At 39.6% G+C, this 13,841-nt stretch overlaps 1 protein-coding gene across 1 annotated transcript in view; it reads right to left on the bottom strand.

The window, feature by feature from the left end:
- Window positions 1-13,138, bottom strand: part of ADAMTSL1 (ADAMTS like 1) — a 475,524-nt gene extending 462,386 nt beyond the window's left edge. The window contains exon 1 of the mRNA XM_024126824.3: window positions 12,954-13,138. Within this exon, the coding sequence (XP_023982592.1) occupies window positions 12,954-13,016 (63 nt within the window). The 5' untranslated portion in view covers window positions 13,017-13,138. The remainder of the gene's footprint in view (window positions 1-12,953) is intronic.
- Between the last annotated feature and the right edge of the window lie 703 nt (window positions 13,139-13,841).

Raw genomic sequence — 13,841 nt, 5'->3', positions numbered from 1 at the left:
TGTGCTCCGCAACGGGAGAGGCCACAACAGTGAGAGGCCCGCGTACCGCAAAAAAAAAAAAAAAAAAAAATCTGATGCCTTAGCAACTGGATTCATAAAGAAAAAATATAAAGAATATAATTATGTGACATTTAACTCACACTTTCTTTAATAAAATTTGTGGGGTTTTTTTTTCAGTCACATTATGCTTTTAGTACAAAATGATGAATTGATGAATTTCAGACATGGCTTGATTTTTTTCTGAAGACCACAATTACTATTCCATCAGAGCAGCTAACTTAAATTTAGACACTGAATGCGGCATCTTTTACTGGAGTTTCAGTTGCTTTCAAAGGGAACTCCGCATGTGGAGCCCACTTTAGATAATGAGGAGCGCTGCAAGAATCAGGGCAAAGATATTTGCTGGCTTCCCGTGGAAAGATTCATGACTGTGACATGAATAAGAGTTGAATAAAGCACTGTCTGGTGAGAAAACAGATAAATAACCACAAATGGGGAAACACTGCCATCTCTGAGGACAATAATCACCGCAAAGTATAAAAATGACTCCCCACGATGGCCTTTGTGTTACGTGAGGTCATACAGCTTTCCAGAAAGTGCAGGAGTGCCCCTTTGAAATAGCCTCTATGTATTTGGAAAGGTTCACTGAGAGTGAATAAAGGGTTAAGTCACAGCAGTGTGGCAATCTCTTCAGAAAGGTTGAGCCTGAATTCTCTCTTTCCTGAGAGAATGACAGAAAGTTCTTCAGGTTTTAAAGACTGAGACATTTGTTACTCCAGAAGGCCTTTTATAATTTAGTAAAAAAAAAAAAAAAAATCTCTGACTGTAAGGAAGGGATTGAACACGGAAGCCTTGAATAAAATGATTCACTCCTTCGCGCATTCCTTCTGCATACAATTGAGCACCTACTCAGTGCCAGGGTACAGGCTGTCTGCTGAGCAGGGGGGCCTAAAGAGCACACAGCTGGTGCTATAAGAGCCTCTGAGCCCAGAGGACCGCAGGGCTTTTTCCTGCAAGTGACTATGTAGCCGTATAGGTGGATCTTTCCCCCTCTTTTCCGCCACTGGGGCTGCTGCCGTCTTCATGGCTTCTCACTATCAGTGGTGTCATAATCAAATGGCCTTCCACCATCCATTCTCGGGGTCTCTCCACTCTGTGCGGCCAGCACAGCTGTCTTCCTAAAACACAAACTTGGGCCAAAGCTCCCAGGCATGGCATGCCAGGCCCTGCAGGAGCTGTTATGCTCTGGCCACTGGGATTCACTCACGGCTCCTTGGACTCAACTTTTTTTCCTTCTTCTGTGCCTCTGCCCGTGCAGGCCCCTCTGCCTAATGCCCCCTTTCCCTCTCTTGTCTACCTGGTGAAACTCCATTTATCTCCTAAGGCTCACTTTAAATGTCCCATCTTTTAAGTCACCCTCACTGACCCACCTAGAGGCTGAGTGATTCTCTGCCTAGCACAGAGCCTGGGGCACTGCAGCAAATAAATGCCAAATTCCTTCTCTCATTTTCTTCCTTGTGCTGCTGTGGCATCTTATATCCTCCACTCAGCCTCAGTCTGTGTTACCTTTTTTTTTTTTTTAATAAATTTACTTATTTTATTTATTTATTTTTGGCTGCATTGGGTCTCCCTTGCTGCGCGCGGGCTTTTTCTCGTTGCGGCGGGCGGGGGCTACTCTTCGTTGCGGTACGCAGGCTTCTCATTGCGGTGGCTTCACTTGTTGCGGAGCACAGGCTCTAGGCACGCGGGCTTCAGTAGTTGTGGCTCGCGGGCTCTAGAGCGCAGGCTCAGTAGTTGTGGTGCACGGGCTTAGTTGCTCTACAGCATGTGGGATCTTCCCGGACCAGGACTCGAACCCGTGTCCCCTGCATTGGCAGGTGGATCCTTAACCACTGCGCCACCAGGGAAGCCCTGTGTTATCTTTTTAAAACTTTGTTTAGAACTTGTGAGCGTCCTCGGGGGCGGGGCTGTGTCTTGTTCATCTCTGTGTCCCAGGGAAATTGTCTGGCTTAGAGCAGGTCAGTCTAACAAAGTTTTCACTGATATGAAGAATAAGGAGAGCAATAAGGTCCCTGGTTAGTTTTCCATAGAGCTAAATGTGTTTAGTTTCTCTTCTGAAATTACATACTTGAAACTTTGGGCTTATTCAAATAACCTTTCATTTCTTGCACCGCTGGTGAAACAAAATAGCATTGTTGGGACAAGAGTGAACCCTGCCTGTGTTCAAAGCTGCACTCCGCTACTACTAGCTGAGTAACCTAAAGCAAGTTATATAATTTCTCTGTGTCTCAGTTTCCTCACCTGTAAAATGGGAAAAATAATTATAACTACTTCCTAGGGTTGTTAGGACAATTAGAAAACTTAATATATGTAAAGTATATCTCACATTGAAGCAAGCACTCTCTATAGTATTAACTATTATTACTTCACTTATGAAACTTAGGTGATAGAACTTTATTTTCTTAATGTCCTTACCTAATAAAATTAAAACATTAGAAACTTTGTTTTCCATACTTCCTGCCTACCTGCAAACACAATCTTATTTCTTTTTGAAATTTTAATGGTCTACGACATCCAAGGTCTGGGAATCACTTCTTTCAATTATCTAGAACTCTAAAATGGACATAAAGGACTGCGTTTGAGTCCCAGCACCACCAAACTGAAGTTAGTGAAGTTAGCAAATTTAGCAAACTACCAGGGGTAAGAATGCCTGCCTTGGATTAAGGCAGGTGAGGACTGGTCATAGAGACATGGCAGAGGTGTTGGAAAATCAGAACCCCTCCTAGCAGAGAACTGAGAACATGCTGACTGGTTGCCAGGTGATGCTCAAAGATTTCTAAAGGTCCTTCATACTAATGGTTTCCACAGAGCAAGCTAAACCTTTTGAGGAAAAACCTACTGTAATTAGTGCTCTATATGCTGTTGACTGGTCTTTTATTCACTTGAATGAGGGGCTGGTGTAAAGGTTTCCCTGCTTGAGCATATTTCTAAGATGGAAAAGACAGGTGTTTTTGTATCAAATAAACAGAGACCAAGTAATGCTCATTAAGCTTTGGTTTCAGTATGACTAAAAAAGAGGATTCCAGCAAAAAAAGAAAAAAAAAAAAGGCATAGCTCAAAGAAGTGACCTTAAATATAAATCTTCAGAGTTTTAGAGTTTTTCTAACACATTCTTTCTGGAATCACTATAAATAATGAATTAATGTGTCTATTTCTTTAGGCAGAGATGCCCGTACATCAGCAATAGTTAAATACACAGTTTAAAGAAAATTATATCATGACAGCAACATAAAACCAATGGAACATTCTGGCCAGTTAATTCCTGTCCTCCCCACTCCCGATCTCAAATCCTTTCTGATGTTACATGTAGAAAGACCCATCTTTAGAACCATGTCTGTTTTGTTCAACACAGTATACCGTGTACCCTGCACAGGGCCTGATATACAGCAGGCTTTCAATGAATATACTATTTTGCACTGGGGGATGGGAAGGAAGCTAACACTTCTTGGAGACCTACTATGTGCAAGGTCCCCCATGAAGTCTTTTTCACATATACATCACCACTTTGTATTTCACATTCACACTGTTCATTGATATGGAAAGCAAAGGAAATGAAGCTTATTGATATGTTGTAGGTCTAGGGCAAGACATAAACTTTGTAGACTTCAGTCCCCTCTTCTTGCCAGGTCACCCCAATGTTTATAAACCAACAATGATCCTCGAGTTTTAACTCAAGATGATTTTCCATCAGCTTCATTGCTTCCTCGGTTTCCACTGCATGTGACATTTCAACATTTCAACCTTTCTCTACCAAGGCTGGCTTGGCTGACCCTTATACAAAGGTCCTCAGGGGCCATACAGTATAACAGAAAGAGAATGAACTCCTTCTCAAAGGAGTATGGACTCAAAGGAAAGAGATCCAGATTCCAGGCTCTGGATCCTACCTACTAGGTGTTCCTGGCAAATACATCTCCAATCTCTTTGCAAACATTTATATGTTAAATTCAATTATCTGTGAAATCAAAGGGCTGGAATAGGTGATAAATTCATTTATTCAAACAACAAGCTTATATTGAACATTTTCTGTAAATCAAACTCTTTGTCTGGTGCTGGGGATATAAAGATATCTAAGACAAAATAAAACCAAAGTCCTGCCTTCAAAGAGATCCCAGTCAACTGAGGTCACATTTTATGCTACCTCAAAGATTCTTTTTAATTCGAAAACACAATAAATCTATGTCCTGGGAATCCAAATGTCAATTAAACTCACTCTGTAACAGTAATTTCAAAGCATGTTTGCTATCTTAGACCAGGTACAAGCCCCAAAGTAAAAGTGTATGGCACCTGGTCTGGATGACAAATGGTTGTAATAACTGTAATAAAAAAACAGACTATTTCTAAAAGCTTTCTTCTAAATCTCACTGCAGCACCTAAACAGTAGGAGTTCTTATTGTTTCCATTACCCTTTTTCATTTCTGGTTCTATTGATGAAGTACAATATTTGAACAATACTCTGGCAGACTTCAAATGGTGAAGTGGGCTGAGAAATCAGACACCCTACCATACTTTACTAAGGGAACAAAGTGAGGTATATTTATTTTATTGGACAGTTTGAATTTATTATAGGTTGCTCATAATTTCCTGTCTCATTTCTTTAGTGCTCTTGGAATTTATGTCAGGATGTCTTAGGTTATCACTCTCCTTCCCTCCATTGTCCTAACATTTATGCCAACAGACTGAACTGACTTAGAGAAAGTCCCCGGATGAAAATTGAAGGGGAAAATACCCAAAAGTTTAGTTGGAGAAGGGCAGAACCTTTGGAAAAAAATCTGAAAAAGCAATGAAGATGAAAATGGAAACTCTGTGAAAGTTAATGTAGTGTAGAATTGGCGAACATACCACTTATTCCTTTAAACAAATAGAAGAAAGAACCCGCTTATGAGGTGCACCCAAATAATTCACAGGTGGTGAAACCATTAGAGTCCTGCAATTTCTTGCTTCAGAAGTGGAATAAGTCTCCAGTATTATAAATGGCATATGCTCACATGCGTGACTTCTCTGCTATTCCCTTTCTCTGAACTATCCCCCACCCCTTCCATGCACAAGGCCTTTTGGGTTTTGTTGTAATTAACTTATTTTAATAAGAACTTTAGATAAAAATCTAGTGAGGTAGGGAGATGCAACCTACTATACTAATTGCACTTACAGAATTATAATTCCAAATGGAATATGCTTATTTTTTGCCTGGATTTTGGTTATTATAAAATAAGCACAATGGAGTAGAAACTACGTAAGATTGAAGTCTGCCATCATGATGCCCCAGTGATAGTGCGCAGATGAAAACTCCCTAGATATTGGTTGCACACAGTTAATGATAATTCTCACAATGATAAATATTTGCTTTGAGAAAAGTTTTTTCCCAAAGAATTTATCTTAACTAAGACACTGTTGTAGTATGTTCTGCTGCACGAATTGATATTCTGAACTATAGAAATTGGAAAAAAATTTAATGTTTGAGGTCAAATACTGACTGATAATATCCATGAAGATAATACACTGATAATCTGTGGAAAGCCATAATTTACATTTACACATGGATGAGAGGATTAAACCGCCAGTGTCTAAGCAGGAGGGAAGAGCAAAATGAGCCATCTTGTGGGGTAATTGAAAGTAATTAACTACATCACAAAACTATTCCCTACAGAAGAGTTTTTTGAAAATTAAAAAAAAAAAATTGACAACAGAATGTCCAACAACCTTCCAAGCTCCTCACTGCAAGGACTGTGCCTTAAATTATCTTCCATGGAGATTGGCTCTGTGTTGGGTATACAGTTGGTGATAGATAAGTGATTTTCACATGAATGAAAGTAATCACTTGAAATTTTATAGTACTTTGGAGTTGACAAAACACTTCAACATCTAATGCTGCGTTTTCCTCTCAAGGTATCCTGGAGAGTTAGGAGAGATGGACAATCGTGCATGGATGAAGAGACAATAGCTTCAGCGAGTTTTGTGACTGGGCCATGATCATAGGGCTGGAATCAGTGTTAGAGCCCAGATGGCCACACTCTAAAACCAGGGCTCTTTCTTGACACCTGGACACCTCCTAGAAAAATGTATCAAAGATGGTTGAGACTAGATATACTCAAGAAGTGTGTCTTACTTTATAAGTTTTGTGTGTGTGTGTGTGTGTGTGTGTGTGTGTGTGTGTGCATGTATGAGTCTGTTCCCCTCTCTGTCACTTGTTCACTTCTTTATTTTCTGACATCTCTGGAGCTGCATTGGTGTTGCGCCTCAGTTTCTGCTTCTTAGTATCCTTTTCTGTTTTCTTTGCCTTCCCCTTGGGTCTGCGTGGTTCTGTGTCCTTGGCCAGGTTGTGTGGTCCTGTTCTGCTCCATGAGATTCCAACTGTTCACCACAGCCCTGCCTTTTCCGCCCCCCTTATTTCTTACTGCTCCACCCACTCCTGGATTTTGTTTGAAAAAAAGGACTTGGACCCATTTTCCCATTTTTCCACATACCTGCAAGTACTTAGAGAACCCTAGGTATACAATAAGTTGCAAACCACAAAGACTAAACCACCATTAGGGTGACATGGCATGTCCTTATTTTAATTTTCTCGTATAATAAATGGAAAATGGTATTGGTACTTATTATAAGCATTCATTTCATCTAAATGTGAAGCAATGTTATTTAAAAAGTTTTCAGTATGACAAAGAACACCTTCCCGCCACTATCAGTGTTTAAACACAACGAGGGCTTATTGCTTGCTCGTGGTTAAACGAATGTTCACAAATGTAATTCTGTGAGACTGGCTGGCATGGCCGTGTGGGGCTCTGCTCCATGAAGCCATTCAGGGATGAGGCCTTCCGTTTGGTGGCTTGACTATTTTCTAGAGTCTTGAAGTTCTTTACTGGATTCTCTGCATCCAGCAGGTGTATAAAGAGAGAGTTCTTGTTCACTTGGAGGATTATGTGGGATATGTCAGGCCTAGAAGTGCCATATATCACTTCTAACGACATTCCATTGACCAGAACTCAATCATACTGCACCAACTAATTACAGAGAAAACTGTGAAATAAAGTTTACCTTTGTGCTCAGTAGTAAAAAGAAATGAATTTTTGGTGAATCCACAACATTATGTCTGCTATAATTAGAAACTTTCCAATTTTATAAAACTGTGGCTAATATAAGTATCATTTTCTTCCTGAGGACAAATTTTGTAAAAGGAAAAAATACTTGAGAACTAAATGGATTTTAAAAAAAGATATGAAACATGCAAAATTCATTCTAATTAACAATGGCCAAAAGGATCGTCATTCAATTGTTTTGCACTGTGTGGAGAGAAGGAAAAACAGAGTATGTATCTTCTCTTTTGAATGTATTAGGCTTATTGATTTGGTCTTACTAAAACCAGAATTGGTGAAATGCTTCACATGTGAAATGGATGTTCACATGTTCCCCTTGCTACTTGTGCTTTACCCTTTTCTTATATTTTCTTACCAAGTCATTCATATTCATCCATTTATTCATTCATTCAACAACATTTACTGAGACCAGGCATTCTGATAAAGGTAGGAGAAACAAGTCATTCCCTCTGCTGTCACCCACAACCTTGTTGACTAGATAAAAACCTAAGTACAGTATGAGAAATAAATACGAGGAAGCACAAGAACTAGAAGAAATTACATTTAAAAATATTGTCAAGAATACAGTGAATTATGTACGCCTCTGACAAACAATTACTAGATACTGACTATACACTGGTGGAATTTAGGGTGGGGTAGTCAAACAAAAATTACAGTTTTTCTTCAAATAAAGGTTACAATAGTTACTGAGATAAGATATATTTCTATGACTGGAAGAGAGACTATTAACAAGTATAGGAAACTATTCAAACTGATTTATAAATACTGAGCTTCTGGAAATACAACAAACAAAAAGCCAGAGGTCACTGTTGTCTGCAGACTACTACCATTGGGACATCTAGACACAGCCAGAAAACGTCTAACTGCCCTACATGCTGGGTGCTCCCAGTTAGCAAAGTCCCTGGGAGAAGAAACCAGAACAGTTAAGCTTTATTCAACGTAGTTTTTAATCTTGAAGCTCAGGAATTGGGGACATTTAGTCATTTATTTTTGAGCTCATGGAAAGAAGGTTGATAGCAACAGCATACCCAGTTAGCAGGCAGGTTCCCCACACAGCTGTGCTGGCCTATTTCAATTAGGGTCCTTTCGGACTTACATCACCTCTGCTATGCCAGTCCTAAGCCGCTCATGAGCCAGTCCTGCCAATCAAGCCCAAATTCAACCACATGGTATGGCTTTTATGATGCAGACAGAAGATAATATGAACTTGTCTCATTCTGGTGAAAACACAAAGTTTGAAGCCAGCTCTCTAGATGAAGAAAATTAGTAAAAACAGCAAGACTCTCAAACTTGATTTAGACACATTTTCCTGTGATTATCTCAACATGCTTCACCAGTAGGTTATTCATGATGAGTCAAGGAATGCTCTCACTGAAGAAGAGACTATGGTCCTCCTGCTACAAAGAGGTCACTTCTGGGTCACTCTACTCAGGAGACCACAAGAAACAGTAGAATATGCACAAGGAGGGAAGGGTAGAATGAAACTTACATAATTAGACCTGGAACCTAAAATAGACAAATTAAAAGCAGAGCTGTCACTTGACCAAAAAAACGAGATATATAAATGAAGCCAGAAAACCCCGAGCATGTGGAGAATTAGAGAATCATGTGAGTCTCTTTACATCCTTTGCTCTCTGAATTTAGTTCACAAATAGTTATGATGCCTATATACACAACACATTCTACCGGGTACTGGGGGAAATGCAGAAATTCACAGGACTCTGTGTTTTTTCCTGAATGAGTTTAAGATTATATTTTGATTAAGCCATAATAAAGGGGAGAACCAAAATACCAAACCATGTTTCATGCAAACATAAATCCTGTGCCAAATGTACCAACAAACTGGGTTAAAAAAGGAGTAGCAAGGACGGGGGTTAACCACACTTCACTGATTAAAATTGCACATAAAATTGCACATTGTTATAAAGATATAAGAATGAACTCTGTGCACTCCTAAGTTTGAATAATAGCCTACCGTGTGGTCTGCTAGAGATCTGCTTTCCATTTTATTCATACATATTGGTAAAGGGGAAACAACATGTATTAACACTCCTATAAATGCACAAATACATTTATTTATTCATTCTTTCTTTCAAAAGTCTTTAATATATCCACAGAGTCTTTCAAGGAAAAACTTGCCTGGTGTAACAGGATTCTTTTGTAGTTCACTAGTGACCACTATTGGACATACTTCCCTCAACTTATATGAAGCCATAGAACTGGTTCACATGAAAACGATAACGGGGGCCAGAAAGTCATCCTGAAACAGACTGAAATGCTAAAAACAGGAGAAAATAAAAATGTAGCTGACCATGTCTAGACAAAAAACGTCACAAAAACATGGAGTAAATAATGTTTAAAGAAATGCCTCACTACGTTCTCCAGATTTACATGAAATATCCTTAAGCTTGACTTAAAGACAACGTAGGCATAAGAGTAAGAAATAGATGTAAACAGTTACAGAAAGGTGTTTGTGCATGCACATGGACGGACACACACACACACACACACACACACTTATTGGAGCAGGCCACAGTCTGCTGTAAATAAGGGATTTAACATTCATTCCACAAGCTAATGGTGCTTCTCGCCATCCAAGATAGATCCACTTAGATAATAGTGGAGGAGAGTGCCAGAGAGACCAAAGGGAATGGGCTTTTGTGTCTGACTAGTTTCCATGTATAAATTAGTGCAGAGAAGAAAAAGAAATTCAACAGAAAAACACATGTACTTTATTATAATTCTGAGTGCTACCCTTGCAACTGCCACAATAGCAGGCGAAACAGCTTAAAACTTAAAAGAAACAAAAAGCAAATGCAAATTTGATTAAATGCTTTTCTGACAAGAAGTGATTTGACTTCAAGTTTGGATGGACACATATGTCAATGGCCGGTCATGGTTTTTGCCACATTCCTTTTGAGCTAAACAATTGGGACAAAGGAGGGAGAAGGGAAAAGGGGAGCAGGGTGGGGAGATGGGGAAGGTTGGGTTATGTGGCTTACTTTGACCTGAATATCAGAATAAAATCTCTTGCTCAGCACTACTGTCCTACTGTGTCCAGAGTAAAAAAAGAAGTCTATGATGTTTGAGCTTTGCATGAAAATGTGGGTGGTGACCAAAAACAGATATAAAAGACACAGGGACTTCATTGTCTCAGGAGTAATGCTCCAGTGGGAAAGGTTTTGGTAAAACTGAGGGTGAACAGCATACAATATTTGTATAACTCTCAAGAACCAAGTCATGTTACAGACGGTTCTGCTATCAGTGATACGAAGGCTGTTTTGAAGTAGAAACTGGGCTTTGCCACTATACAAACAGGCTGTTTTCCAAGTAAGTAAAAAGGAATCTTTAAAAATTGCTTAAATTAATTCTAAGAATAGACAGACTCATATAATGTATAAAACAATTATAGGAAAAACAAGCCACCCAGTTCAATTTCCTGATCCAGACAAAAGGTTGAGCTGAAAATGTCACACTTCCGGTTCTAAGTCAACTACTGATCAGGTTAGAGGTCACTTTCTCTTGGGCCAATAATTTACTTTTGGCCCAAAAGCTAAATGGGACAGTGAATGAGCAAGTGTGACAAGTGCCCTTAATGTTGCACACATCTTTATTGGCCAAGATGAGGCAAAAAGCCGAAATACCTCCGACAAAGACTACAGACCAACCTGTGTCATTGCTTCCATCACGGCTAAACATTTTACAACCAAAGTACAAAGCAGACAAGTTATTTTCTCTCCATTATTTCACCTTTGAGTTCAAATATAAGCTTATTTCCTTATCTGTAGAATGGGTTTAAAGATGCCTTATTTGCAAGGTTATCGTGAGGATTCACTGTAATGCTTTTCAAACAACTGGCGTCGTGTGTGGCACATTCAGACACACAATACTTGGCAGGTACTACTAACGCTGTTATTACTCTGCACAGGGATGTATCTTGGCACTCACCAGGCAGTTCTTGCTTTTCTAGCCTAACTCTCAGAATCCAAATGCATTTAAATACAGGTATAAAGCAAACCTGGGTCTTATTTCCTTTTATCCTCATAATACAATTATTGTAATTTAAACAAAATGTTTTAAGTTTCAAGTCTGAAATAAGCAAACACTCCTTTTTATCCATATAAGCGTCATTGTATGTTCAAACACATATATGAATATTCAAGATATCAAAGAGAAATATAATGCAATTTACCAAGTGGGTAGCAAAACAACCTATACCTGAATGGGAAAGTTTTTCCAAAGTATAATGAGATCATACTTCTTTACGAAGATACCAAAAAAGTACTGTGTACTGGTAATTTGCTTCATGATGTAATTAAATGCGAAAATAACTCCTGCTTTTAAAAAAATACAAAGAGGGAAAAACGAGGCAAACCAATGGCGTATATAAGTAACACGTCCCATATGGAAAAAATGAGACAACTTTCATAAATTGCTCGCCCCACTAGTCAAAAAGCACACCTAAACATTCTGCTTTTTATATTCCTCAGAACAGTTAAAAACGTACAGTCCATTCATGCTTAAAGTTCAGTTTGCATTTAAATTTCTATGAGAACTTGAAAATATACTTCTATATTTACAGCTTTTGCAATGCAGCATTATGACTTCTTGGCTACAATGATGCAAATCAGAAGTGGAATTGTTAACATATTTAATCACTCTGATGATGAGCCTTCCTGGAGTTTTAAAATTTGTGCTTAAATAGCTTGCTCCCCTTCTTCAAAATTATAGTGCGGATCAAATTTGTCAGAGTCTAATCAGAACAAACATCCCTTCATCTTCAACGAATCAATGCAACCTATACATGCGTTGCATTTTTCCCTTTTTCCCTTCTTGCCTGGTTACCTTCTGAGGAAGGGCTGGCTCTCCATAAATGCGACAGGGAGAGCTACAAGCACGTTTGTTTGGACTCAGTGTGTGCAAATTTTGGAATCAAACCTTCAGATGAGGTTTACGAAGCTGCCTGCCCAGAACACTCTGGTTTTAAAAAAATGTGCATTGCTATTAATATTTTGAGTGTAGATTGTTTTTGGACAGTAAAGGTTCATTTTCTGCCCATAAAACCAAGTATGAGTCACAACGGAACATTTACTTCGAGTCAAAAATGCAGTGTGTGCTGACGTTCCAGAGCAGAGCATCTTATCACTGCGACTGTGGAAAGAAGCTGCACAAAAAGTCAGCACTTTCTTCTTCTTCAAAAGCAGATCTGAGATCAAAGACCATAATCCTCAATTCATAAATACTAGCATTAACTTGTATCCGCAGATGACTTGCCGTAATTATGAGCTATAATCTGGGTTGGCCACAGAGAGGCTTTCATTCCCTCTTTTACCTGTTTCCCTAGCACATGTGCACAGAGGAAGGAGGACTCATAAAAGGTAGTGGGGGAAAGCCCCTCACAGCCCATCCTTCAGAAATATTCCAGGAACACTTCAGTGAGTGAGTTTGATTTCAGGACATCTGTTACCTAAATTCCAAGCATGCACACCACCATTTATACAGCCCTCAGCTCACAAACTCCATGCAGTATGTCCCAAAGTTCATGTCTCAGTATGTCTCAGTATTCCTAGTTACCTCTAACTAATCCCACAAAGTCTTGCAGACTTTATTTTGCTTGGGAAGTTGGGGTTAAAATTCTGCAAGAAGCTTTTTTTTTTTTTTTAAATCATGTAAATTATTTTACCTGGCGTTTGAAGAGAAAGATATACACAGGCACACACACTCACATACACACACGTACACACCACCACAACAGCACCCAGACTAAATGGCCATAGCGATGTATTGAAATGAAAAGGCATTTACCAGGAGCAGGAAAGCCAGAAAGAGGAGCGGTGTGCCAGGAGTTGCCCGACGGCAGCATTCCATGCTTGGATCCTTGCCGGAATCCGAATCGGACACTGAATAAGCTGCTAAGTGCTCCTCTGCCTGCTGTCACATCCAGTACTGGTGCTAACACTCCGGTCCTGCCTATCCGCTTCCATCAGCCCCGCTCACATTTCCTGACTGAGGGGTGGGTGGGTGGGTGGATGGGTGGGGGGTAAGCTGAATGGAATCTCTCTCGGAGCCGGCAGCCAGCCAATCAGGCTCCTGCTAATCAGACATGCTGAATAACAAAGCCAGGGGGACAGAGAAAGTGTAACAGTGCGAGCGAGAAAGGGAGGAAAGGACGAAAAAGAAACGAGAGGAGGAGCGCGCAGCAGAACCAGAAGAGAAATGCAAACGATGCAGAATTGCAAAAGATGAAGCAGAGCCCTGTGCTGTTAACTAACCTGGTTAGTTCTTTGTGAGATAGATACATTTCTATTTGCCGTTTGCTTGTGCTGGTGCCTGTTGCTTTGTAAAGTACAGTAGCTCCCTGTGACTCTGTATTGTTCCATTCAGGAGAGAAACTTAATCCCTGTCAATATATAACATATGCCATAAAGGGAAAGAACCACAGACAAAAACTGACTTAATGTGCCCTTTAAACGTGTTCTGTACAACTGCTTTATGCCTCTTCCATAAAGTTCCTCTTTATTTTCCCCCTTGACTTAGAAAAGGGAGACTGTATAAAATTTTGAAAGTTCCTCACTAAGCCTAAATAGAGGCGGCATAAGTTACTCTGTGTAGTAATGACTTGATTTGAAGGAGAAGAAAAAAAGCAGGTTACTTTTTTGTAAAGTGACAATTTAAAATAGCCCAGGTTTACTA

The sequence above is a fragment of the Physeter macrocephalus genome, chromosome 9 (genome assembly GCF_002837175.3).
Source record: "Physeter macrocephalus isolate SW-GA chromosome 9, ASM283717v5, whole genome shotgun sequence".
NCBI classification, from domain to species: Eukaryota; Metazoa; Chordata; class Mammalia; order Artiodactyla; family Physeteridae; genus Physeter; species Physeter macrocephalus.
The sequence above is the reverse complement of the archived record's forward strand: the minus strand, read 5'-3'. Positions and strand labels throughout refer to the sequence as shown.